At 39.9% G+C, this 27,554-nt stretch overlaps 2 protein-coding genes across 5 annotated transcripts in view; one reads left to right on the top strand and one right to left on the bottom strand.

Moving 5' to 3' along the window:
• Positions 1 to 1,249, bottom strand: part of APOO (apolipoprotein O) — a 33,098-nt gene extending 31,849 nt beyond the window's left edge. Inside the window, exon 1 of the mRNA XM_042458752.1 lies at positions 1,017 to 1,249. Coding sequence (XP_042314686.1) covers positions 1,017 to 1,229 — 213 coding nt within the window. The 5' untranslated portion in view covers positions 1,230 to 1,249. The remainder of the gene's footprint in view (positions 1 to 1,016) is intronic.
• On the top strand, positions 956 to 19,900 carry C3HXorf58 (chromosome 3 CXorf58 homolog). 4 transcript variants are annotated; one of them, XM_042458751.1, is made up of 8 exons: positions 956 to 1,073; positions 3,052 to 3,151; positions 4,170 to 4,264; positions 5,983 to 6,094; positions 9,984 to 10,172; positions 10,679 to 10,908; positions 17,230 to 17,371; positions 18,576 to 19,900. In XM_042458751.1, exons 1-8 carry the CDS (start codon positions 1,069 to 1,071, stop codon positions 18,726 to 18,728), a joined length of 1,026 nt encoding a protein of 341 aa, XP_042314685.1. In that variant the 5' UTR covers positions 956 to 1,068; the 3' UTR covers positions 18,729 to 19,900. The 4 variants fall into 4 exon arrangements, with proteins under 4 accessions (XP_042314685.1, XP_042314683.1, XP_042314684.1 ...); XM_042458749.1 differs by lacking the exon at positions 956 to 1,073 and adding an exon at positions 1,142 to 1,262; XM_042458750.1 differs by lacking the exon at positions 956 to 1,073 and adding an exon at positions 1,273 to 1,411 and having other exon boundaries at positions 9,984 to 10,115.
• Positions 19,901 to 27,554: the final 7,654 nt, after the last annotated feature.

Raw genomic sequence — 27,554 nt, 5'->3', positions numbered from 1 at the left:
TGCTGTAGTGTGTTTTGGACCTAAGATTCATTAGATGTCTTAACAACACTTGTGTTTGTGCCCCACACAGGTAAACCACACTTGGGAGAAATACGTAGTGTGCTTCATAAGAAATCTTAGCACAGCCATTTCCCAAAAATGTGATCTTGTCACCAGCATCAGACTACAAAGAATCATAGAATGGCAGAGTTGGAAGAGACTGCAAGGGCCATCCAGTCCAAACCCATTCTGCCATGCAGGAAATCCAGATCAAAGCATCCCTGACAGATGGCCATCCAGCCTCCGTTTGAAGACCTCCAAAGGAGGAGACTCCACTACACTCCGAGGAAGGAGTGTGTTCCACTGTCGAACAGCCCTGACTGTCAGGAAGTTCCTCCTAATGTTGAGGTGGAATCTCTTTTCCTGAGTTTGCATCCATTGTTCCAGATCCTGTTCTCTGGAACAGCAGAATACAAGCTTCCTCCCTCCTCAATATGACATCCTTTCAAATATTTATGATAGGGCTATCATATCACCTCTTCACCTTCTCTTCTCCTTCCTCGGAGTGTGGTGGAGTCTCCCTCCTTGGAGGTCTTTAAACAGGGGCTGGATGGCCATCTGTCAGGGATGCTTTGATTGAGAGTTCCTGCATGGCAGAATGGGGCTGGACTGGATGGCCCTTGTGGTCTCTTCCAACTCTGTGATTCTATGACTCTGGAGACCAGGGTTTGAATCCTTGCTCTGCCATATATAAACCCACAGGGGTGACCTTGGGCAAGAAGTCACACTCTCTCAGCCTCAGAAAGCCCCGCCCCAGTTTCTCCTCAGTCCCTCAATGGATGCACCAGCCCCCGCTATCACTGGCACGTTTCCATGGCAACCCTGGGAAAGAGGAGGGCGGCTTTTTCTCATCACCGCAACCCACAAAGGCAAACACCGGGCGGCGACGGCGTCCTATAAGGAACAAAAAGGCATGGACCCAACTACTTCGCTCCCTCCCTCCTCCTCCTCCGAACTACTAATGAAAACTTTCTCACCTTGAACATAGCAGCGAGGACAGCGCCGCTCCTGAATGGCGGTGCAGCGGCGATGACGTAAGACGCAAAGCGACGCGCAAGGGCCCCCGGATCGGGCCGCTCTAGGCATAAACTGGGAAAACGTACTCGCCTTGAGCATAGCGGGGACAGCGGCGCTGCAGCAGCAGCGATGACGTCATGCGCTAAGCGACCCGCATGGGGCGCTCTAGGCATAAACTCGAAAGGCGGCGCCCAACGTCATTTCCGGTGCGCCGGCGCGTCCTGGTATCTAGGCAACCAAGGGAAAGAAGGGACCCTAGGCCTTGGAGGGAAATGACCGCAGCTATCTCCCGCACTATTCGGATCGTGCTGCCCGATGACGACGATAAACTGCAGGAAGAAGAAGCGGGGCGGAGGCAAAGGCGCCCTTTATTACATTCCCTGAATGGGGGTCAAAGCACAGTACTGTGGATGGTTCTGGTTGGCTGCGTCCACACTGGAGAAATAACCCGGTTTGGGAGCGCTTTAACTTCCCAGGCTCTCTGCTATGGAATTCTGGGAGTTGGAGTTTGTTGTGGGGACCAGAGCGGAGCAGAGCTCCGCTCTGGGCCCCACAACAAACTCCCAACTCCCAGAATTCCATAGCAGAGAGCCAGACAATGAGTTAAAGCCGCTGTTCTAGGCCTTTGAATCATAGAGAAGCATTGTGGTGTTGTGGTTTGACCATGGCTCCGGAGACCAGGGTTCGGTTCCTGGCTCAGCCGTGAAAGACCCTGGTTGCCCTTGGGCAAGTCACACACTCTCAGCCTCAGAGGAAGGCAAAGGCATAGGCAAACGCTTTCTGAATAAATGTCAAGAAAACCCCATGATAGGTTCACCTTAGGGTTGCCATAAGTGAGAAACGACGTAAAGGCACACAGCAACAGCGACAAATGAAACATGTGGTAGTCACTGGTCAGAGAAAGGCATTCTTTCTCCCTGAGATGCAGCCATAGCACCAAGCTCCTATGAGGGGATGTGGGGAGGCAGATCTAGAGGAGATCAGATCACAGAAATGCAGTTCACAGCCACCATTTACTGTGATCGAATCTTTCCAAGGCATTCTAACCCTGTCTGGCATTCACAATGGTACTCCCTCACATCAGCATGGCGTTGCCTCATGGCCAGGAACAATCCTAGCAATCCGGATTGATTTGGTAGCGCATTCACACTACCAAAGATTTGGATCACTCTGGCTCTTAAAAAAAGATGCGGTTAGATACCTGGTGCAAAATGCACTGGGTTAAATGGGTTCTTCACCAGCATCCCCCCCCCCCCAACCACACCAGGTGCAAGTTTCATACCAGGTTATTTCCATATTGTGAATGGGCCCCTAAGTATCTGGACTAATCCACTTTGCCTAGGACCGCTTTGAATTTGTCATCTTAGTTTTGAGGCATTCCATGTATCTATTGCAATAGAGATGAGCCAGCGTGGTTCAGTGGTTTGAGCTTTGGACTAAAGCCTCTTGGGTGACCTTGGACAAGCCACACTTTCTCAGCCTCAGAGAAAGATAATGGCAAACCCTTTCTGAATAAATCTTGCCAAGAAAACCCCATAAGCCAGTGATGGTGAACCTTTTAGAGGCCGAGTGCCCAAACTGCAACCCAAAACCCACTTATCTATTGCAAAGTGCCATGTCCCTCTGGCTTTCTAGTAACAAACTCTGGCAAACTCTGTGCTGGGGCGATGGCACATGTGCCCACAGAGAGGGCTCTGAGTGCCACCTTTGGCACGCATGCCATAGGTTCGCCATCACTGCCATAAGTCAACATAAGTCAGAAATGGCTTGAAGACATACAACCATAAACAACTTTCAAATAGAGATAATCAACTCAGATTCAGGCTTCCATGACAATGTAGTCATGCCAAGCTTGTTAAAATATTGCCAACTTTGTGGTAACGAGTTCAGCCTACACATTTCTGTGATTTCAGTGTTTTTATTCAAATAATTGTTCATTTGTTTCACATAGAAATTTACCTCAGTGTCATACAATTTACCTCTTGCTTCTTGCAGGATTGATGAAGATGTTGCAGTTCGCGTTATTCAGAAGTCGTGGGGGACTCAAATAAGGAAAAGACTATTTAAACTTCTGAAACACACCATTTGTGCCGCGGTAGGTCCTTATACTTGGTGGTGTCTGACCTGATGTATTTGAATCATTTTATTTGCCAGTCATTTTTTCTTATCACTCTCCCTGCTTTCAAAGCAGGTCCCCTATCTGCAGATGCACTGGCCATGAAAATTAGGCCTGGGGATGGAGGCAGCTTTGGTTGCTTTGGTGGATAACCTACTCAGGTTATGTAATATAGAAATTAAACTGAACATGGTGACATGTCTCTCTGGCATTACCAGTAGGCTCATTTTGCTACAAAACCATAATAACTCAGCATCTCAGTTTCTTAGTAATACGACAACGAAGATGATTATAAAAACAAAAGTTACTGCATATTGCCATATATACTCGACTATACGTCAACCTTACATATAAATCGAGGGCAGGTTTTGGGACTAAAATTACGGATTTTGATATGACCCATGTATAAGTTGAGGGTAAAATTTAGGGGCACGTGACAAAGGATCTATAGGATGAAGCAAAGGAAAATGACGCCAAAGAACTTAACAGAATTCTATCCACTAAAGGCCAGATATATGAGAGAGAGCTGGGGGGGGGGGTGTCAGTGCTTTCAGGACAGATTACGCTTTTGCCTTTCACCAGGGGAAGGTTCCCTTTTTATAAGAGTTAAAGTACAGTACTTACATTAACCCATGGATAAGTCGTCTTAGGTGTTTTGAGTCAGTTTTTTGACTAAAATTTCTAGTCTTCTGTGAACTGCGCCCTTCCCAGAAGGCATCTGGCTCCATCCTGGCTTCTGAGGGAGAGAGGGGGTGGGCCAATCCCATCAGGCCTCCCCCAAAGGAACTGCGCCCTTCCCAGAAGGCATCTGGCTCCATCCTCCACTCCCTTCCCCTTTTGTGTCATGTCTTCTTAGATTGTAAGCCTGAGGGCAGGGAACCGTCTAATTAAAAGATTGTATGTACAGTGCTGTGTAAATTTACAGCACTATATAAATAAAGTTTAATAATAATAATAATAATAATACAGTAATTGAATGAAAAATTATTTATTTTAGGAGCACTGCATTAGCTATGAGATTTTGAGAAGAGTGAGTCCTTTAGAGGCTGAACTTCTTAAAGACCCTACTATTCAGTATAGAGTCCGATTCAGGTAACAGTACACTGGTATTCAAGATGATTATTGTTCAGTTTAACACAATTTTTTGTCTTTATTCATTACTTTAGTGCCACATAGACTGTTTTCAATGGAGTCTTTTTCTTCCAAAGAAGAATGACTAGAGATTAATTATTACTATTGATAAATTAACAATTTTTTTATTCTATTTTATCATGTGGCAGCAGCGTTGTAATAATAGTAGCAAGAGAAGAATTGCAGGGATTTTAAATTTTATAGTAAGAGTTTACTGTGAAAAGAATTAGCAGTATGATGTTAGCCTGCAGAACCTTATTTTTTGCTGAAGGCAAATAACTAAATCATTAAGAGGTTTTAGATATTTGGTCTACTATTTTTGTTTTCTGCCACATATTCCAGACTATATTTGGATGTAATTTTGGAGTCAGAAGTCTAATTTTAAACAACTTATGTTTAGCTGGTGCAATATATACCCAGTTTTGAAAAATCTGCAGTGACAACTGAGGCTCATGTTTTCTAGAGAACTTCCTTAACAAGTCCCATCAAATACGTTTACACTGAAGTCCTTCTGTGCTCAATTAATCTTAAAAGCTGTCTGTTGCAAACTCACAAACAATCAGTAGGAGATCATATGTCTGAATGCTCTTCTCAGATTAAAAACACCCCTTTCCCATAAAGCAGAAATCTAATCAACCAAGGAGAAGAATAATTAGACCTTTTCTCCTTTATGAGCTAGCATATAGCATGTAGAAGATTTGTTTTTACATGGGGCAGAGCATTCAGACATACCATCACCAGCTTTCACGCAGCCAGGAAACTAGTCGTATTAAACACAGTAATTTGAAAACATATGTTGGACTGAAGTAAAAAATGGAAGTCAAAAAGACTCAGTGGGCCAGCTCAGATACAGTAATCCATAAGTTATGATGAGCTGAAATCTTTATTGTGAACCACATGGCAAAAATAATCACTCATATTTTCTCCTCCTTGGAGTTTTGCTACATGTTTTACACATAAGGGACCGGACCCAACATTTTTGGGAAGGTATTTTTCTAGGGAAATGAAGCTTGTACTTCTCAGAATTAACATTATCTGAATCACCGTTCTGAATATAAAATGACTAGTTGTGGTAGGTATCTTACTGGCATGATTGGGGGTCTTTCAGATTTGAACTGAAATGAGCTGAATATGTTGCTGATACTTTAAATGTTACATGAGTTTCGAGAATTGTGTAATCTTATTGCTAAAAACTTTACTATGCTGTATCTCACCACCTGATAATGTTCCATATATGATATTCTATGTATGCTTTACTGAATGTCACTAAAATATCTTAAAGAAGAGTGGTTGGTAGATTTCAATCTTACAAGAGTGCTTAACTGTCCTTGATCTGGCTAGATAACTTTTTGGCCTTCCAGATGATGTTGAACTGGAACTCTCTACATTGCTCACTACTGGCTCTGCTGGTTGGGGTTCCTGGCAGTTGCTGTCCCAACAGCGTCTGGAGGGCAACATGGAAGTCAGATCTCTTTATTTCAGGAGAACGTACTGCACTAAGGTTTGAGGGTGTAATTCTTTTGGTTGCCTTTGTTAATGTAGACTGCAAAAGAATGTTTAAAATAGTTGCCAAACATATAATTTAAGTTAAAAACTTAGTGAAAATGGTCTTTTCCATGGTTGAATATGACCACAAGCTTTTCTGTAATCCTACCTCTTGGTGTTTTTCCCTTCTTCAGATTTGCTGGATCTGAGTTCCCCCCTTTTATTGTGTTCAAGATATTTTGCAGATCAGCAAAGCACGGCAATCAGTACATCAGTGGAAAGACAGTAATAACGTCAACAAGTGAGGTAACTTACTGGCTATTTATCTTGATCATTTTCTATTTACTGAGTCTTATTTGATATTCTGTCATATTGACTTTATGTTACTTAAGCTTGGATGGTCATGCAACTGACTTGTATTATGTTATTTCTTCTACTCAAGAATCATTTTTGTTAGTTATAAAAATACAATACTTTTTCTTCCAGAACTATACTAAGGGCTATATATTTCTTCCATTCTCACATGTTCTGAGCATGTGAGGTTTCTCATCCTGTGGCCAGATGGAGACACTATGTTTCCTCCCTTGCTCATTCTGGGATATGTAGTTTTGTGAGACATTTAGCCTGCTCTGTCAGCGTTCTGGTGCCACAATAAATTACAAATCTCATGACAGTTAAAGTGGTGTCAAACTGCATGAATTCTGCAGTGTGGAAGCAGCTACAGAGACTTGTCGAAAAATCAAGGGATAGGCTGCTCCGCTGTGTGTAGGGGCTGAATCTGGGAGGTCTGCAATTTCCTCATTCTCCCCACCACAGGAAAGCATTTTTAAAATTTATTTTTGGCTCCAACACTCCCTTGTGCCCTCTAGAGGCATGGGGGACATCTTCATTGTTTTGAGACCTCTGGTGCGTTTTAGGCCTAAGACAGAGAGTTTTTTTTTTCTCAGCCAAGAAATACACAGAAGTTACTTCTGGTTTGAGAAAAAGAGGCCCTTAATGGGATTCTGGAGGAAAGTTCTGTAGATCCCATGGACCACCAAAAAGATACATAAATGGATTTGAGAGTAAACCAATCCTGATCTTTCATTAGAAATCCTAATGACTAAACTGAGACTATCATAGTTCGGACGTATCATGAGATGACATGTCTCATTGGGGAAAATGATAATGTTCAGTAAAGTTTAAAGAAGTAGATCAAGATAAAATGGCTTTGCTGGCAGATCACCTCAGTCAAAGAATCCATGATAGAATTTGCAAGACCTTGCACAGATCTATTGATAATCATAAGGTCATCCTAAGTTGAAGCCAACTTGACCATGCATAACAACAACCTTTAAAAGGCCACAGGGATGGAATATAGTGATATTTATCTCCATAGCCTCTAGAGGGCATTAGGGAAGATTTTATTGGCCATTTTAAAAAATGGGGTGGGGGCAGATGGTGTGGAGAGAGTTGGATGGCTGTACTATTGCCTGTCCTATCATCAGCCTCTTCATATATTTAGCTACCATCACTTATCATTGCCTTGTAAATACACTCCAACGTGTGTTCTCCAACAAGCTTCTTTAAATTGTATAAAAACCAAATCACTTTTTGTCTCCTTTCTCATAAATGAGTGTTTAGTGTGAGAGCTTAGCAAGATATATGTCCTAGGTATTTTTTTTTTTAAAAAAAAAGAATGCAGTGATTATCATGATGGTAGTGGTGGCAACTTTAGGATTAATAAATACCTTGCAATTAAGATAATTAAAATATATTTATTTATCTTCTCAGGTTATTCATTTGTAGACTAACTCTAACAAATATTGTTACATTTACATCTTTATCCATAAATAAGTCCTATGGAGTTCATTGGGGATCATTTCCCAGTAAGTGTGTTTAGGATTTATATGTTTTAAACATATGTGTGTGTATTATGTATACTTTATATAATTTATTTATAATCTTAATGTATCTAATATTAAAGACTATCTCCTTAACCTAGTGATCATCTTTATTTTATTTTTACCGTACTCATCTCCTGGAACATTCCTCACCAGCTAACAATTCTATTGTCTCCTTTTAGCTCCCAGCATTATAAAAGGGGTTTCCATCCTTGATTGCAGAATTATTGCTTTGCCAGTTGGATATCAAGATTCTAGTGTATCTTCCGATCAATATAGTATCTACTTGCAACCCTACCCAATAAAATTCTGAATATTTATTCTATTAAACATTCCATTTAAATTGAGCTTTGCAATACACTGTACTAGAAGTCAGCTAGTTAGCAGAACTTTCTCCTTTTCTCCTCCTTTCTTGCAGCTCTCCGTGCTGCCCAAAAATCTGATCCAGAAAGATTCCAGAGCTGGTTTTGGTGTAATATCAGAATTTTAGGTGGGAGAAGGAATAATTCCCATCCTGGTTCTCATAACAAAGATGCCTTGGTCAGTGGGTTGACACTGCTGGATTCAGCTCTTTAACAGATTAAACAACTGTAACACAAATCCTAAAAACATATTTGAAACAAACCCACTTTTCGGTTTATTTACCATTTTGAGTCCCATTTTGAGAGGAAAGAAGGATATAAATAAAAAAATTAATGCAATAAATAATGCCATCATTCAGCCTTGAAAACTGTGTTCAGATTTATGGTCTACAAGCTTTAAACAATTACAATTTTTGGACCAGAACTCTCCAACCATAATCACTGCTGGTGATACTGACTTGGCACATTCTAGGAGTTGTTGCCCAAATAATTAACTTATCCAAGCTCTGTTTATAGTTTTGCTAGTTTGTAGTGTTAAGTGGCAAGGAATACCCTAGTGAATAACCCAGTATTTTAATAAATATTATTTAAATGATATTATTTAAATAAATAATCCTTATTCTAACAAGAATTAAGTAGCCATATGGACTGTCAAGAGATAGCTTTGTGATTCCCCATACAGTATAGCAATAGTAAATACATTTCTATATTGCTTATTAGTGCACTTAAGCAATCTCTGAGCAGTTTACAATGTGTAAACAAACTGGGTGCTCATTTTACCAACCTTGGAAGAATGCCAGGCTGAGTCGACCCTGAGCCCCTGGCTAGTATGGAATTCACAACCTTGTGCTTTGTGAGTGAGTGGCTGCAGTACAGGCATTTAACCACTGCGCCCCAGAGCTCCTTTTTCATGTGATATACTCACTAGAGAGTTTTTATAAATAGGTTTTGTTCTTCACACTTTTACCAGAGAATAAAAAATGAAGTTTGAAACTCTTTCCTTGTGAAGTTGAAGTAATGGTCCTGTGTATTTTAAAAGAGACTTCAGCTTGTATGCACAGCTGTGAAATGAAAACTTGTGGGAAAATAGTATGTATCTACTGGCTGCAGTTTTCTTTTCAGGAGATGTCACACCATTTCCTCAAGTTGTGTTTGAAATTAGTGTTGTGATTTACAGCGACCCTAAGGTGAACCTATCACAGGATTTTCTGAGGCTGAGAGTGTGTGACATGGCCAGGCTGGGAATCGAAGCCTGCTCTCATAGTCCAATGTGCAAACCACTACACCACACTGGTTCCTTAATTATCCATTTTCATTAGATTCCTTTCAGTTCTTATTGTTATTGGTTCCCTGTCACAGTTTTCACATTGTCCTTTTTTCCTTCTCAAACCAAGGTTCATGTGTTTACTGGGAATTCTTTTCTTGTAAAGTATAGGTATGTGACTTTCCATCCATTACTCTTTAAATTTCATTTCTATTTATTTATTATTTATAATTTTTGCCCATCATCTATATTATCAACATCACTTACAATAAAATACTAAAACACCAAATGACATGTAATGCATGATATAGATATTCTATTTGGAAAACTTATTCATACACTTTGTGAGAGAAGATTGCATAAATCAGATTTAAGGATCTTTGACCTCCCAGTGGAATGTCTCTGATGCATCTCATATCAGGTTTGTGATGGAGAAAGACAGTGCACCTGTCCCTCCATTACTGAAATAGGATCACTTCCAAATAATTATACAAACTGTGCTTTAGAAAATTCACCTTCAAATGATCCCAGGATTTTTAAATTATAAATTTGATGCTGATTTTTCATTATAATTGTTAAATCAGACCAGGTTTGCCATAGAGGTAAAACATACGAGGATTTCAGAATGGTTTGGAATTATAATGAAGCTGAGGTTGTTTTATTCTATGTTTTCTCATGTTTGATAGGCGGCTGTTGATGCTTGCAAATTAATGGGGTATCGGAAGTATTACAATCAAATGCTGTGGGATGAAATACAGTATAAAAAATATGGAATAATAGATCAGATGGATGTTGCTACAATAAGAGATTATGTCCAAGTAAGCATCACTTATTCCTTCTTCACATCCTTTATGGGATCAGGTAATGAAAAACAGGTCAGTTCAGTTTTATTTTCTATAAAGATAGGTCATGACAATATAAATTATGAAGACACACAGGTGGCAAGGGAAGAAAGAGGGAATGGATTCACAAGTTGCTCTCAATTGCAAATCAAGGAAGGGTTCAAAGGAAGATGTAACATCAGAACAAGCCCAAAGCCAAATAACTCAATATGCAAAAGAGCTAGACTTCAGCAATTATACTGTGATTGTATAGGAAATTAATGTTTTCAGAATTCAGTTAAATGTATCAACCGGAAACAGATTCTACAGAGATTATTGCAGAAGCAAGCATTTATAGAGCAGCCATATCTATGTTTTCTCTATAGTAATTTTTACTGTACTGAGTAAGGTTTACTCTTCTGTAAATGGAAATAGAATTGTAACTTTTTTTCTTGGGCTAAGGCTGACTATAGTGAATGTTTGTACACAAAAATGTAGGTTTAGGAAGAAATTCTGTATAATCAAGTTCTAATAAATGTTGTTCTTCTATGACTCTCTAGTATGTCAGCCACATGGATGAGACCCCAGCATATGTTGGGGGTAGGCATAACTATTGGAGAAAGCTGTCATTAGAAAACTTTCCCAGAACAATGATAATGTATGACATCATGGACTATGCACAGTCTGGGAAGCTGTCTGAGAGACTTAGGCTGGAGCTGCCTTTTCTGCTCCTGAGGCCACAGAATGAAGAAACATCTCGTGCTCAGCTCCTGGCTGTTTGTCAAATCAGGTAAATGTTTATCAGTGGTTATCCTGTTGGTTGGTTTGCCTACTTTAAACATCTACAGTACTTTCCTTTGAAAATAACAAAAAGGAAGACTATGAAGTAACAGTTTCCACCTTTTCATGGTCAAGTGAGTGCTACCTTTTAGTAGGTCAATCACAACTAGTTGCACTCCCTTAGCCTGTATCAGATGGAGTAAGGCTTATAGCCATTCTTACTACCGTACATCTGCAAGGTGCAGGAATCCCTTCCAGTTCTGGAGCAGACATGAGTCTGTGATATGCCTATTAATTCGTTGTTAACAAATGAACCGTATCAAGGATTTTAAATTAGTTTTCCTCTATATGCTTTATCCTGCATTCTGAGAAACCAGTTTTCTGTCTGATCATGTCCCTGTGTGTGTGTGTGTGTGTTTGTATGCATCTTCAAGTTGCCTGTCAGCTTATGGTGAATTCATTAAATTCATAAGCTTTTCTTAGCCAAGGAATACACAGAGATGGTTTTGCCAGTTTCTTTCTTTAAAAATATAGCCCACAGAACCCAGTATTCATTGACAGTCTCCCATCCAAATACTAACCAGGGGTAACCCTGCTTGGCTTCCAAGATCAGACAGGATCTGATGGCTTTAGGATATTTAGACTGCAGTTCATGTGAACTAAACAAATGTACACTGACCATGTATCTACACCAACATGACAGCTAACAAACTACTACAGGGAGAACAGTATGGCAGTAAGACACTAAAGGAATACAGGGATCAAACTAGGAGTAGCAGATCAAATTGTGGTGTGGGAACAGTAAAATTTTGAAAGTGTTTTCCATTGCCCCCAACTCATTCATATCTGCTCATGAGACAGTATACTGTTATACCAACAAAAAGGCAGCATATGTTTGGTCAAGCTCCACCTGGAATATTGTGTCCAGTTCTGGGAACCACAATTCAAAAAGGATGTTGAGAAACTGGAGCGTGTCCAAAGGAGGGTGACTAAAATGGTGAAGGGTCTGGAAACCAAGTCCTATGAGGAACGACTTAGGGAACTGGGGGTGTTTAGCCTGGAGAAAATAAGGTTAAGAGGTGATATGATAGCTCTGTTTAAATATTTGAAGGGATGTCATATCGAGGAGGGAGCAAGCTTGTTTTCTGCTGCTCCAGAGAACAGGACCCAGAACAATGGATGCAAACTACAGGAAAAGAGATTCCACCTCAACATTAGGAGGAACTTCCTGACAGTAAGGGCTGTTGGACAGTGGAACACTTTTCCTCGGAGTGTAATGGAGTCTCCCTCCTTGGAGGTCTTTAAACAGAGGCTGGATAGCCATCGGTTAGGGATGCTTTGACTGAGAGTTCCTGCATGACAGGGGGTTGGACTGGATGGCCCTTGTGGTGTCTTCCAACTCTGCAATTCTATGATTCTGTGTTCTTTAGCATTGTTTTCCTTTGCTTCATCTTTTATATCTTTTGTTACACACCTCTATGTTTCACCCTCAATTTACCCACTGGCAATATCAAAATTCATAATTTTAGCCCAAAACCTCCCCTCAACTTATACATAACGTCGACTTATAGTCGAGTATATACGGCAGGATTCTAACTAATTCTGCTGCTAAACATTGCACACTACCAGAACTTAAATAATCTCCAGGAAGTGAACACATTTCATGTATCACATAGCATAGCATTTGAGTGAAACACTTTACCTCTATACATTTATAGTTGTAAGAACACAAATGGGATTTTGGTGGTAAAACATTTAGCACAAAGGGCATGGTTAGCATGAACAAAAATTTCTCACTGGGAAGGGTGACCAAAAAAAAAAGGTTGGATTCATAACTTCTCAGAAGCCTTGTAAACACACCCTCTTTTAAGACTCCAGACACTAATGTCAAAACACACTGCAGAAATAATCCAGTTTGAGACTGCCATGGCTCAGTGCTAGGAAATTCTGGGAACTTTAGTTTTGTGAGACATTTAGCCTTCTCAATCAGAGAGCTCTGGTGCTACATTAAACTACAGTTCCCACAATTCCCTAGCACAGAACCAGGGCAGTTAAAGTGATCTCAAACTGGATTATTTCTGCAGTGTATTTTGTACCAAACAATCATTAGCTTAACAACACTTGTGTTTGCACCCCACACAGGTAAACCACACTTGGGAGAGATAATGTGCCTCATAAGAAATCTTAGCACAGCCATTTCCCAAAAATGTGATCTTGTCACCAGCATCAGGCTTCATGACAGGAACTGAATATAACAGACTGGGCAAAATTACCTCCATATTCTATTGCAGGACTGAGGTGTTAGTGATCAGATTGCATTGTTTTAAGTGCTGATTACCTTTTCCTGTTCTTTTTGTTCAGAAACTACAAACTAAAGCTGCATCTGCACTGCAGCATTAATACAATTTGACCCTGCTTTAGCTGCCATGGCTCCATCCTATGTAATCCTGGGATTTGTAGTTTGTTGTGGCACCAGAGCTCTCTGAAAGAGAAGGCGAAATAGCTCACAAAACAACAAATCCCAGGATTCCATAGCATGGAGCCATGGTAGTTAAAGTGCATCATTTCTGTAGTGCTGATGCAGCCAAAGAGGGGAACCAGTACAGTTCTGTTCCACTATTTTTTCTTCTACCAATGCATCTTTTATTTCCTGTTGTTATTCAGATTGTGTACTGTATGCATGAGGAATAGAAACTTTTATTGCAAAGCTATTGTGTATATGCACATCTCTAAATAGTATATTTGCATCAAAACAAAACACAATCCTCACAGGGTAAAGAACAGTTGCATCACAAGATAGGAAGACTTTTATGGAATAATGACTAATAAAATCAGCCACACATTTAACAGATGGTCACAGACTTAGACTGGGGCACCTACACAGAATGAGCATTCTGTATAATTAATGGAAAAACTGTTTAACAATAAGCTGGCCTAAATGAATACCTGAATATCTCAAGTGTATGATTAATGAGGAATGGAATATGTTTATAAGACTGATATTCAGCCTTTATTTCTATAGACAGACAGACAGACAGACATGCATTACTTGTCCCTCAACTACCCACATATGGCTATGATTAATACATTATTATGATCCAGACAATTTCATATAGTGTTTAACAGCTGTTCTTTTAACATGGCTCCCACGGAATGCCAAGTAGTTTTACTTTGTTAGCCGCCCCGATTGTTCTCAGAGGGGCGGGATACAAATAATTTTTTTTATTATTATTATTATCATTATTATTATTATTAATTTCTTGATACTGTTTTCTTGCTGTTGATCAGGATGGAGTAACTTGTGTTCCTCCAGATGTTGTTAAACTGCAACTCACATCAACTCTGCTGTCTTGATCGGACTTGAAGTCTAAAATCACGTGGGGGGTTATGTGTCCTGCACCCACGTTGGTTTTGTTTTGTGTGGCGTGAATATTTTAATATGACACAAGTGTGCTTTTACAATGCTTTGATTTTATTGACCGTCACGTTGCACCACATTAGTAAAAAAATGTGTTCATTTAATAGATAGCACAGTGTTTTAAGTAGCAGTGCCATGAAAGCAAGTCTGTCTTTGCACAGACATGTCATGCATTCGATTTCATATTTTATTTCTGCGTATTTCCCCTTCCGGCCACCATCTTAGGGAGAGAGAGAGAGACAGGCCACTGCTGCCTCAAAGAAGAAACCCCTCCCTTGTCCGGCCACAATCTTAGGGAAAGAAGGAGGCAGCTAGCTCCAACTGGCCTGCCTCAAAGAAAAAAAGCCCCCCTTCCGCCACCATTAGGGAGAGAGAGAGGGGCAGGCTGCTCCAACTGCCTGCCTCAAAAAGAAAAAAGCCCTCCCTTTTCCGGCACACCATCTTAGGGAGAGAGAGAGGGGCAGGCTAGCTCCAACGCCTGCCTCAAAGAAGAAAAAGCCCCTCCCTTCCGGCCAACATCTTAGGGAGAGAGAGAAGAGGCAGGCAAGCTCCAACTGCCTGCCTGAAAGAAAAAAACCCCCCTTCCGGCCACCATCTTAGGGAGAGAGAGAGGCAGGCTAGCTCCAACTGCCTGCTCAAAGAAGAAAAAAGCCCCCTTCCGGCCACCATCTTAGTGGGAAGAAGAGAGAGCAAGCTAGCTCCAACTGCCTGCCTTGAAAAGAAAAAGCCCTCCCTTCCGCCACCATCTTATGGAGAGAACAGAGAGACAGGCTAGCTCCAACGCGCGCCTCGAAGAAGAAAAAGCCCCCCCTTCCGGCCCACCATCTTAGGGAGAGAGAGAGGGGCAGGCAAGGCTCGCAACTGCCTGCCATCAAAGAAGAAAAGCCCCCCTTCCGCCACCATTAGGGAGGAGAGAAGAGGGCAGGCTAGCTCCAACTGCCTGCCTTGAAGAAGAAAAAGCCCTCTCCCTTCCGGCCCACATCCTGTGGGAGAGAGAGAGAGACAGCTATCTCCAACTGGCTGCCTCAAAGAAGAAAAGACCCCTCCCTTCAGGCGCCACCATCTTAGGGAGAGAGAGAGGGGCATGGCTAGCTCCAACTGCCTGCCTCAAAGAAGAAAAAGAACCCTCCCTTCCGGCCACCATCTTAGGAGAGAAGAGAGGCAGGGCAAGTACCCAACGTCCTGCCTTGAAGAAAAAAAAAGCCCTCCTTCCGCAGCCACCATCTGGGAGAGAGAGAGAGGCAGGCTAGCTCCAACTGCCTGCCTCAAAGAATAAAAGCCCTCCCTCCGGCCACCATCTTAGGAGAGAGAGAGGGCAGGCTAGCTCCACTGCCTTCCTCAAAGAAGAAAAGCCCCTTTCCGGCCACCATCTAGGGAGAGAGAGAGAGGCAGGCAGCTCCAACTGCCGGCCTCTGAAGAAAAAAAGCCCTCCCTCTGGCCACCACGCTTAGGGAGAAAGAGAGAGAGGCAGGCAACTCCAACTGCCTCCTCAAAAAGAAAAAGCCCGCCCTTACCGGCCACCATCTAGGGAGAGAGAGAGGGGCAGGCTAGCTCCAACTCCTGCTGCCTCAAAGAGAAAAAGCCCTCCCTTCCGGCACCATCTTAGGGAAGGGGAGAAGAGGCAGGCAGCCCACTGCCTCCTCGAAGAAGAAAAGCCCTCCCTTCCGCCACCATCTTAGGAGAGAGAGAGAGAGGCAGGCTAGCTCCAACTGCCTGCCTCGAAAGAAGAAAAGCCCTCCCTTCCGGCCCACCATCTTAGGAGAGGAGAGAGGAGCAGGCAAGCTCCACTGCCTGCCTCAAAGAAGAAAAACCACTCCCTTCGGCCACCATCTTAGGGAGAGAGAGAGAGGCAGGCAAGCGCCAACTGCCTGCCTCGAGAAGAAAAAGCCCTCCCTTCCGCCACCATCTTAGGGGGAGAGGAGAGAGGGCAGGCTAGCTCCCAACGGCCTGCCTCAAAAAGAAAAAGCCCTCCTTTCCGGCCACCATCTTAGGGAAGAGAGAGAGAGGCAGGCCTGCTCCAACTGCTGCCTTAAGAAAAAAGACCTCCCTTCAGCCACCATCGTAGGGAGAGAGAGAGAGGGCAAGGCAAGCGCCAACGTGGGCCCGCGCCCTCAAAGAAGAAAAAGCCCCCCCTTCCGGGCCACCATCATTAGGAAGAGAGAGAGAGGGCAGCGAAGGCTCCAAGCTAGCGCCAAACTGCCTGCCGTTGAAAAGAACAAAGCCCCTCCCTTCCGCGGCACACCGATCTTAGGAGAAGAGGAGAGAGAGGCAAGGCAAGCTCCAAACGGCCTGCCCTCGAAAAGAAGAAAAAGAGCGCCTCCCTTCCGGCACGCATGCGTAGAGGAGAGAGAGAGCAGGCAGGCAAGTTCCAACGCAGGCCTGCCCGAAGAAGAAAAAGCCCTCCCATTACCGGCGCACCACTTAGGGAGAGAGAGAGGAGAGAGGTCAGGCTAGCTCCACTTCCTGCCTCAAAGAAGAAAAAGCCCTCCCTTCCGGCCACCATCTTAGGGAGAGAGAGAGAGGCAGGCTAGCTCCAACTGCCTGCCTTGAAGAAGAAAAAGACCTCCCTTCCAGCCACCATCTTAGGGAGAGAGAGAGAGGCAGGCAAGCTCCAACTGCCTGCCTCAAAGACGAAAATGCCCTCCCTTCAGCCACCATCTTGAGGGAGAGAGAGGCCTGTTATGTTTTATTTTGACTTTGTTTTGTACTTCCTGTTGTACACCGCTTTGATCTAATTTGGAAAAGCGGTATATAAATAAACATTATTATTATTATTAGAACATTAAGATTACTCACAAATTGAAGGTATAGCTATAAAACAATTAACCCAGCAATGTCCTCATCTCCATGTAAGGCTGTTGAATGTTGTTAAAGTTTTGTAAAAACAAAACAAAAACATGGGCTCTTTTCTAGATCTCCAGTACCATGTCCCACAACTGCCTGTCTCTCAAAAGCAGATCGAATGTCAGTCACCAGACTTTCTGAACGTCGCTCATACCAAGCGCGGCAGAAAATTGCAAAAATGAGGAAAGTATATAGGGCCAACAAAAAACAGGTGAGCATGTACAATGAATGAAAAATGTTCAGATACGTGCTGATCCATCTCACCAGTTAAGATTCTGCCAGTGTGTTTTCTTCTTTGAAAACTGTCTACTTTGTTGTTAGGACATTTCAAGACCTTTCAGATATTATGATAGTGACAGCATTTTGTTCTATACAAATGACACATCAGATAAATGAAGGAAACAGACAAATACTGTGCTTAACTACCTTTTTTCTTGAACATGTTTGAGGAAGAATTATATGCAACTTACTAATTTCAACGTGAAAACAGTTGAATCTTAACAAACTGTTTTACTGATAGTGAAAATGACACTTAGACATTATGTGTGGAAGGTTATTGTGTACATCATGTCTATAGTCTTTCATTATGTATTAAGTTAACATACATTTATTTCTATTCCAGATTTTTCAAACCATTCCTTTGAGTAGATTGAGTAGACAAAGGATCATTAGTTCCCATTTAGGCCCGTTACATACTGCCCCAAAAGGGCGGGCTGGAGGCATCCAGTTTTCTTCCAGAGGGACGTCACAGCAGCCAAACTGTGTGGCGTCTCTCAGCCCCAAAAAGAACCTGGGAAAAACGGATTCTTCTTCCAAAGTCGCGTGGACGTCACGAGTGCGCCATTGGTGCACTTGTGACATAAGTGACGCACAGTGATATCTATATGCTGCATGTTGCTTATGTCATGATGGCGGCCCCGCCATTACACCACCACCAGGATGTCCTAGGGTTAGGGACCGTGCGGTTGGTGCACAGTTCCTAACCCTAGAATCGCTGCCTGGATGCCGCCTCTAGGTGGTATGTACAGGGCCTACGAATGGCAGGAAAAGTAATAGAACAGATGGGCAGAGTCAGCCTTATATAAACTTATATAGAGGTTCTAGGTTTCATGACATAACTGGCATTTTAATTCTGGTGTCCCAAATCCAAGACTTAACTATTGGATCGTATTTTCTCAAAATAAAGTTTGATTTCCAGGGGAAGGAGGAGGATTACAGAGGGATCTGTACAGCTTGAAAATGCATAGTTTAATTAAACCCAATGCAATTATATTTTTATATTAGACTATTCGTTTTTTACTGACACATCCTTAACAGTGCCAAAAAAAAAAAAAAAGGATTTAATTGGGAGAGAAGAGACTAATAATTACAAAACGTCAGTTTCTTCTTTTAATAGTATATTCTTTGTCACTCAGGAGGAGGAGCTACATCGTGCATTTTTAAGTGATCGTTCAGGAAGTTATCATTCATTGGCTGAGAATGAAAGTCTATTTTCAGATGAAGACTGGGAGCAAGAAGCAGTGAGACTATATGATTGGTCCAAATCACTACATGCTGAGGATATTTGAGAAGTTTGACTCATGATAAATCTGTCTGCTCTTTATAAAACAAATACAGTTGTTCTTCATATCTAGTTTTTTGCTGTACTGTTGTGCAAACACAGCCTTGGCAGACCATGAATACTGTATACATTATTATTCTTTGGATTCAGGGGATTCATAATAAAGCACCAGAAACAGCATAGAGTCCTATAATGTTTCAAATACTAACAAATTTATCATAGTTCACTTCTTCAAATGCATGCAGGTAGACTTGTCTTTGAAATTCATGCTGTAATGAATTTATCTTTAAGGTACCACAGCACCCAGTTATTTTTGCTGCAGCAACCTCACAAGACTTACCCTTTGAAAATAATGAAGATGATTGTTGCTAACCAAAGTAATAAGTGAATTAAGTTAATAAGAATAGAGAAGAAAGCAGAAGATATAAAGAGCCAAGGTTATCCAAATATTTTAAAGTGATGTTTCAAAGTGATGCCAGGATGTTTTAGTTGACTGGTTAGGTTGTGGATAAACCAGATTTTAGGAGAAAGTAGTATTTCCTTTCCATATTATAGCTGTGAACAATAAAGATAAGAAAATATGATTTTGTTCAGAAATATTAATATAGTATCCGCTGAACTCAGTGCTTCACTGTCGATCTAAATTAACAACATCAGGTAGGCTGAAGGAGCAATCCAGGACACATGGGTTGTTTCTGCATGCAGTACTAAAGAATTCTAATCCACCAACTCCCCTCATTTTTTTATTTGTACTGTTTTACTCATATAATGCTTTCAGCAATTAGATATTATGCAAATCTATAGTCTCAAAATAATAGCAGAAAAAATATGAATGATATTAAGTATAATTACATCCCATTGATTTCCAGACAATAGGGCATTACAGAGCTTTACTTTTATTTTCACAAAATACAAGTTGGCAAATACTGTACGTCAGCATTTAATTGAAATAGTTTCACAATATTATTCCAAACAGACCAACTACATGACCAAAGAGAGAGTATGAGGCACATAGAAATGTGGTAAAATTAGAGGGACTTTCTACCATGTTCTGGACATATCCCCAAACAAAGAAATTGGACTAGTATAGTATCATATAAAAAGTATTTCAAATTAAAATCAAGATGCAAGCAGAATACTGTGTTTCAAATATGACAGATGGGGAGGTTGACAGGAAATATGCCAAATTATTATTATTATTATTATTATTATTATTATTATTATTAATAATAATAATAATAATAACCTTTATTTATAAAGCGCTGTAAATTTACACAAATGTATTTTATATCTTGTATCTGCTGTTAGAATGGCCTTTGCCAAAATAATGGAAGGACAACACAATTCCAAAAATGGATGATTGGCTTTTGAAATGTCTTGAAATGATGGAGACTGATAGAGTGAAATTAATAAAGGAAAAATAATTGTAAAAAGTATGAAGAAGATTAGAGTAATAAGTTAAAATTCTGTGAAGAGAATTGGGGCAATATAATAAATATTATACACAGGAATTCATTATTAATGATATTAACTTCAGGAAAGCCTGAAGTTTAAGACATGGCTTGTAAATTACAGGACTGATATAAAGCTATATTGTTAATTGTTATGATTATTTAAAAATGGGTAGAATGAAATAGATATAAGGGGGAATAGAATAAAATGAAGAATTAGAAATCAGTCAGTTATATATAAAGGTAATGAAAATGGTCTTAAAGAGGTGGAATATGGAACAAAGGGCTTGGAAAACAAGAAACACATAAATTAGTTAAATCTGAATAAGGAACCAACAAAATATATTAAATTGACTATATTGTGAAAGAGGGGGGTAGGCATTAATAAATATTGTATATTAAAAAAAGAAAAAACACCACAACTATAAAGATTAAAAATATTTTATTTACATTTTAATCTATATACAATTTTTACATCTTGTTTAAAAACAACAGAACACATAATGCATGTCTGAACATAATGCATTCACAGCATGGGAGAAATTAACTTCTGTAAACCAGAAGAAAGAAAGAAAAAGCTCTGGATATTTTTTTAAAAAGTTTCACAGCAGCTCTGAAAGAGTTACAAGAAAAATATTCTGGTGGGCACAATTGAGTGTGAGTATGTTTACACAAAATACTTCAGGTTGCTAAAGCACAGGTTGAAGAAAACCTTTTCAAATTAACCTATCAAAAACATTGTTTATGAAATATCTGCCACATCATTTACACTGAAGCGCAGTACTGGGTTATACACATTTAATTCTGGGTCACTGCTGCTCCCAGTTGCTTTTTACTGCTGTTTTTTCCCCTCCAGACTTTCTTTCAGTCTGGTATCTAAGTTCTACAGTAGTTTTCCAGTTAGTAAACTTATGACTGGAATTTGATCCCAATTAAACTAACATGGTAAAAGTTAAAATATTAATCCAGATTGCAATTCACTTTTTTCTTTGCTTATTACATCTGAACAAAAAGCTGCCATTAATGACACAACGTAATAGGAAAACACTTTTTTTCAGTCTGACATTTTAAACATTCAATTTTGGGGACTTTAGTTCACTTAATTAGCTGTTAGTTTATTCCACATATAAACATGCTTGTTAAAACAACTTTTCTGCAGAATGAACAGGAACAATCCCTGGAAACAAACTTTATTAAGAAAACAGTATTTCTCCATCTAATTGTTTTAGAAAATAAGCATAACTAGAAGTGACAGAACTCTATAGTATTGATGTTTTGAAACTGTGATCCTAACCAAGTGGTTACTAGTAGTGGCCAAATTGGCCTAAGAATACTAATACGAAACATGCCGTTATGTTTTTATTTGGTGTCTATGTGTTTGCAAGCTTTATCCTTCAGAGTCTAGTTTTATCCTTCTCAGCTTATCTATGGCAGGGGTGGACCACTTTTTTTAGGAGATAAGAGCCACTGCTTCCCTCCACCTGCCACTCCCACCACAGCTGAAAGTGATGCAACACCATTTCTGATTTTGATTTTTCAGCCAAAAACTAGCTAATTTTTCTCACATTGCCAGAATTAGGAGGGAAGGGATCCCAGACCACTGAAAAGGCAAACTATTTAAAGGGGGGGGGTTAAGGAGGGACACAAAATGGAAGCACAGATGTTCTTGGTTCTGTACCTCTGGTCTAAGGGAAATACATGAATAGGCTGTATCAATATGTGAATCTGAAGATAAACTTTTAAGGCTTCTTAGACTATGAAAACAACTTCAGAATCTTTTCAGTTATAAATGACTGACTGATACCACTAAAATTCAGGTGTCAGCTTTTCTATTAATATAAAGAACATATAAACATTGGTTAGGTCCAAGATACAGGAACCTCAGGAGAGCCCTAGGCCTTTAGTGGAACAGCACCCAGTTTTGTACCTTGAAAACTGCCAAGGTAGAACTTGGTTCTCTACAGCTGGTGAAATCCACATGCAGCCCTTGGTAGTGAAATAGTGGGCCACAATATAGTGCAGGGTGCTTAAAGCCTCTGAAATTAGATCAGTTCTTTAAATTGTTACATTATGATTAATGTCCATACTGAGGTTATAGTTGTCCAGACCATTTATTTTGGCACTACTTAACAATCCCAGCTGACATCACCAGTTTCAGTGGAAACCACAAGACTTTGAATTTAAAACAAACACTGACTTCTAAGCAGAGGTGGGAATATAAACTGTTTTATGCTGATTCAGACCCTAGATCCATCTACCCTAGTACTGTTCTTACTGGCTGGCAATGGCAATCTTGGTTTTTAAACAGGAATGTTTCTAGTCGAACCTTCAAATGCCAAGGAGTGAACTTGGAAATAGCAATCACACCATGCACTTAACCACTAAAGTATGGACCCACTTTTGACACATTCAAATGCCTTTTTAGTAATATATGCCAGTATGCTGTATCAGCTACTTAATTAACAGAGGCTGCATCTGCACTGCAGAAATAATCCGGTTTGACACCAGATTAACTGCCCTGGCTCAATGCTATAGAATTCTGGAAACTGTACTTTGCTGTGGCACCACAGCTGGTGCCACAACAAACTACCATTCCCAGAATTATACTGCAGACGATTCTAGATTGACACCACTTTAACTGCCCTGGTTCAATGTAATGTAATTCTGGTATTGCAGTGCGAATGCAGCTTAAGTAACCTTTCTTGGCCCCAATACCTCAAACCTGGTGGAAATATCACTCACTCCTGCTCTTATCACGAGCAGAATGGAACTCCTTCTCCAAATGCAACTGATGTCTGGTAAAGTAGGTGGGAAGGAAGGAGTTACAATTGTGGCAAAAGTACCACAATTGTGACTAAGTAGTGCTTGTGAAAATGGAACAGTTATGGATAAGTAAATCTAGGAAACTGGACTAGGAAACTGGGGGCTGGGCCAGGAAAGGTTACTTAGGAAAATATATTTAATGAAGTTGGTGATAGAGAATACTGTCCATAGTGTAGAAAAATAGAGGGGTGTGTGTGTCTAACTGAAAGAAGTAGATCTAGTTCTTCCCCAACATGACACCACACTTTTCTCTATTAATAGCAAGCATATTTAGGCAATGCACAAAATTTTAAGCTAGACGATGGCAACTTGAATAACAGTAAATAGGCTAAACATCACTGATACACACAATGTTGACAAATAGCTTTTGAACCATGATCAGGATAAAGTAACAATAATATTAGTTTTTTGTGGGTTTTTCAGGCTATGTGGCCATGTTCTAGAAGAGTTTATTCCTGATGTTCTCGGTTTATCTACCCACAAAAAAACTATGGGTGCCGGCCATGAAAACCTTTGACTTCACACAGTAATATTATTTTTTAGGTGCTTGGTTTTTTTCCTTCACCATCTGCTATTTAGGACAGAAATAAAAGTGAACACACAGAAAGGTTAAACAGGATGATCTTAGGTAAATATGAAGGAGACTATATGAAATAAGGCTATGGTCCCATTTACACTGGCTTGAGGATAAGCTACAATGAATTCACTGGGTTTGTTTCCAATTAAACATGCATAGGAGCAGGCAGCCAGTCTTAAACAATTGTCTTACAATGGAATGGAGAGGTGTTCAGTAATAATCAAAAGCACTGTTAAATTGTACATAACTGGTTGAAATACTTTTACACCATCTATCATTTTTTTTTCAGCCTGTCATACTTAATGCTACAATAGTTTACATCAAGTGCATAATTTCTGATAACTCCTTTGTAATGCTGAAAGCTGTCCCTAAAACCAACCATTTAAAGTCAGAAGTTTTAAAATGGCGTACATTCAGAGTACAGACCTCTAACTTTTCTATTGCCTAGATGCTAAATCACTTTTAAAAAACTACTCCAGTTGTTTGACTACAAAGCTGATACAGGGCAAAAATAAATATTCAGGGGTAACCATGTTGGCTGTGCAGAAAAATATAACAAAATTCAAACTCCACAAGCACCCAGTGCCTTTACTGTGCCAAATCGAAACCATAAAATACAGCTTGCAAGCATTTGAAACTCCACTGGCTTCTTCATCAAGCCAAGATATTAAAAATCATACAGGAGAAAAATGGTGGTGTTGGGCTGATAGGCCCACGTTGTCTCAAATGTGGTCAGTTGAGGGATTTCAGTGCAGACAGAGGCCAGCCCCCTTATTGCCATGTGAGAACTATGAACAAAGAGCAGTCAGAGACAGGGATTTTTAATTTCAATGCAGGCCATGTGAGGAGCAACCAGGACTTCTCTGTTGCTAATGGAACTAAAATTTTATTACCTGTCTTTTACTGCTGTGTTCTCCTGTGTGATTTTTAACATTTTTGCCTAATAAGTCAGTGAAGTTTTGAAAGCTCGTATAATGCATTTTATGCTTTGGCATTGGCCTGCTAAAGCCATCACTCCAAGCTGATAACAAGTTTTTCAAGCAGGTCATGTTTCATCTCTGATACACAAATGAACTACTGTACATTTAAAAGACAGGTACAGAAAAGCACCTTTGTACTGCCAATATAGTTTACCATGTGCACATGGATTTTGGCCCATTTTATACATAGCCCAAAACCAGTCACGTTGCATGCACTACGGGCAGTGAACCTTGAGTATGCGAACTCCTCCACCCCCTGAAGTCCAGGGGATTAAATGCTTTTGCTTCTAAGTCTAATAAGAGTCCGACATTACATCCCCACTCAGGGAACTCATAGTTTGTTGTTGGTTCAATCAAAGTTCATAAGCAATATGAATTAAGGGGAATCCTTTGAAGTGTAAGGTTTGCTACTACTTGCACATGTAGTTATGCCATGGGTCTGTGTTATATGCAAACAGGTCCTTTGACAAATTCAAAACCAGACCTGCACCTTTAAAACCAGGATATTTCTATGGTGTGGCCTAAACACCAGATCCTGTCTGATCTTGGTAGCTAAGCATGGGTCAGCCCTGGTTAGTACTTGGATGGGAGACCACCCACGAATACCAGGTATTGTAGGCTTTATTTCAGAGGAAGGAACTGGTAAAAATGCTTCTGAGTATTCCTTGACTAAGAAAACCCTATGAAATTTATGGGTTGCCATAAGTCAACTGGCATCTTGAAGACAAGCACACACATATTTCTGTGGTATACTTCCTGAAATTTTACCATACCATTCTAAACCATTAAAAAATAAATGTATTTCTCTTGTAAAATAGGCAAATTTTGCATGGTGAGCAAAATTTCAAGCAGTCAGTGGATACTTTTTTGTTATGAGTGAATTAGATTTAGGTTTTACTTGGTGACAAGTAACTTCCTATTTGAAAACTACTGGCCAATGGCAAAATGGGAATTCCCTCACAATCTTGCACATAAAACAGAGAATCTCACTAAGGTTGCTACAAAGGAGGAAACAGCATTCAACAGGAGGGATATGGGCAAAAAGAATCTAAATCTATGGTCCACTTTCTTGTAGCTGTTCAAACTTAACTTACATTGAATGGACATTTTAAACAATGTTATACTAGCATCATCCTCACTGTTCCCGCCCTATTCTACCCTTCCCCCTTTTGTGTTTTACATGATTGTCTTGGCTCTCTTTATATGGTTGTACATGTGAACAGACTTAAAGTTAAACTATCAATATGGCATATGGGTAGGATTAATGGAGAGGAGCTGTGGGCAATGGTATCAGTGGAAGGTTCAGTGATTAACAAGTTTTTTACTGGCTTAAAAAAGTTTTAAAATTTAGAAAACCAGTATACAAAGATATATTTACTAAGAATTGCCCCCACACAAACACACACTCAAAGCTGACAAAAAGCGTAAAAGCTTTCAAGTTCATGTTGAGACATTCCTGTGGCATATTAGTTGGTTTTAATGTATTGTCCAATTTGGATTTTCTTTTTCATGGGCCAATGTTATGATTTCAATGAATAGGTCTGAAGTGGTACAGAGGGTTGTTATCAAGAATTCCACAGTGTCTTGTGATTCTTATTGAGCTCTAAATATGGAAAATTAAAATTCTCAAGCAGCACTGGTTTTTCATATCCTGCATTGGTAGGTAAGCTCATATATTTTAGATTTTTGGATTCAAATGAGTGTTGTCTTGTCTTGTCCATAGCTCTCTTAATGTGACCAGAAATAATGAGGGTGAATATCACCTGCACATCTTCAGCTCTGTAAAGTCCGGTTGTGGAAAGAGATAAACAATATAACAGAATCAATGTAGAGTGTTTGCCTTAGAGCTGAAATGTGGAACACAATGTATTTGTGACTGGACTGTGAAGCTTTGGACTATACATTGAGCAAATCAATGCTTTGTAAACCTTTATTTAAAACCCTTGAGTTTGCACAATTAATGGGCAGGAAAGGTGTGACTAGAACTTTTTGAATCTTATGCCAATTTTGTTTTAATCCAAGTACATTTGAAGATACAGACTGTCTACTTTATATCTTTGTCCATTTGTCAAGACAAGATGAAATTAACCAAAGTCAGATAAAAACAATTTTTTCTGATAAATACACTTGTTATAAAATAACAATTTTGGGAACATGTATGTGAGCGCACACATACACCACAGAGGTTGTAGATGCTACTGCTTAGAAGGACATGTAATTTCATATTTCTGAGCACATAAACATTGGCTAATAATGGTCACCCAACTATTGGAAGTCAATGAGGAAGTTTGGTCAAGTAATCATTTTTAATGAACTATCATTTTAGATAATAAAAGTGTAGGTTACTTCTTCCATAGACTCTTTCTGTAAAAGAATTCTCAAAAATCACATAATACTTTTTTCATTTTGTACTTTACATTACCCCCTTAAAAGTTTTTATGCTCAAGAAGTGAAATGGTAGTACAGGTGCTTTATAATAATGGTCTGTAAAGAATAGGTTTATAAAAGTTCAGTTGTTCATTTATTTTCTTTAGTCAAATGTATTACTGTTTAATAAGCAGATTTTTAGGACTTCTAACATGCATACTTTTGGGCACCCAAAATACAAAATATGCTTGTTCTAGAGTGATTTCCAACTTGGAAAGGCTGTAATGAAATAATAGTGCTTCTGCCTTAGTGTTTTGCATGAGCTGCCATAAAGCCTTCTCTCAACAGTCTGGTCAGTCAGTATCCCTGAAATTGCTAAGAAAGATTTTTCACATCTCCACGTGTGATACTTTAAACAGATAGATACTAAATTTCAGGATTTTAGCTCAGTGCTCAGATTTATTTTCAGTGATCTTATCACTAATCTACAAATATATCTAAAGTTAAAAAGTCCTCCTAAGAGGCAGTTGCTCGAACACCTCAGGCATACCTACAAGTACTGTGAAGTCTGTGGTTATTTTTCAAGTTAATTCAAGATAATTTTGCCGTAACCAACAGTTTAAACAAAACAAAAC

Source organism: Sceloporus undulatus, chromosome 3 (genome assembly GCF_019175285.1).
Source record: "Sceloporus undulatus isolate JIND9_A2432 ecotype Alabama chromosome 3, SceUnd_v1.1, whole genome shotgun sequence".
Taxonomy (NCBI): Eukaryota; Metazoa; Chordata; class Lepidosauria; order Squamata; family Phrynosomatidae; genus Sceloporus; species Sceloporus undulatus.
Note: the sequence above shows the minus strand (reverse complement) of the source record. Positions and strands in the feature narration are given on the sequence as shown.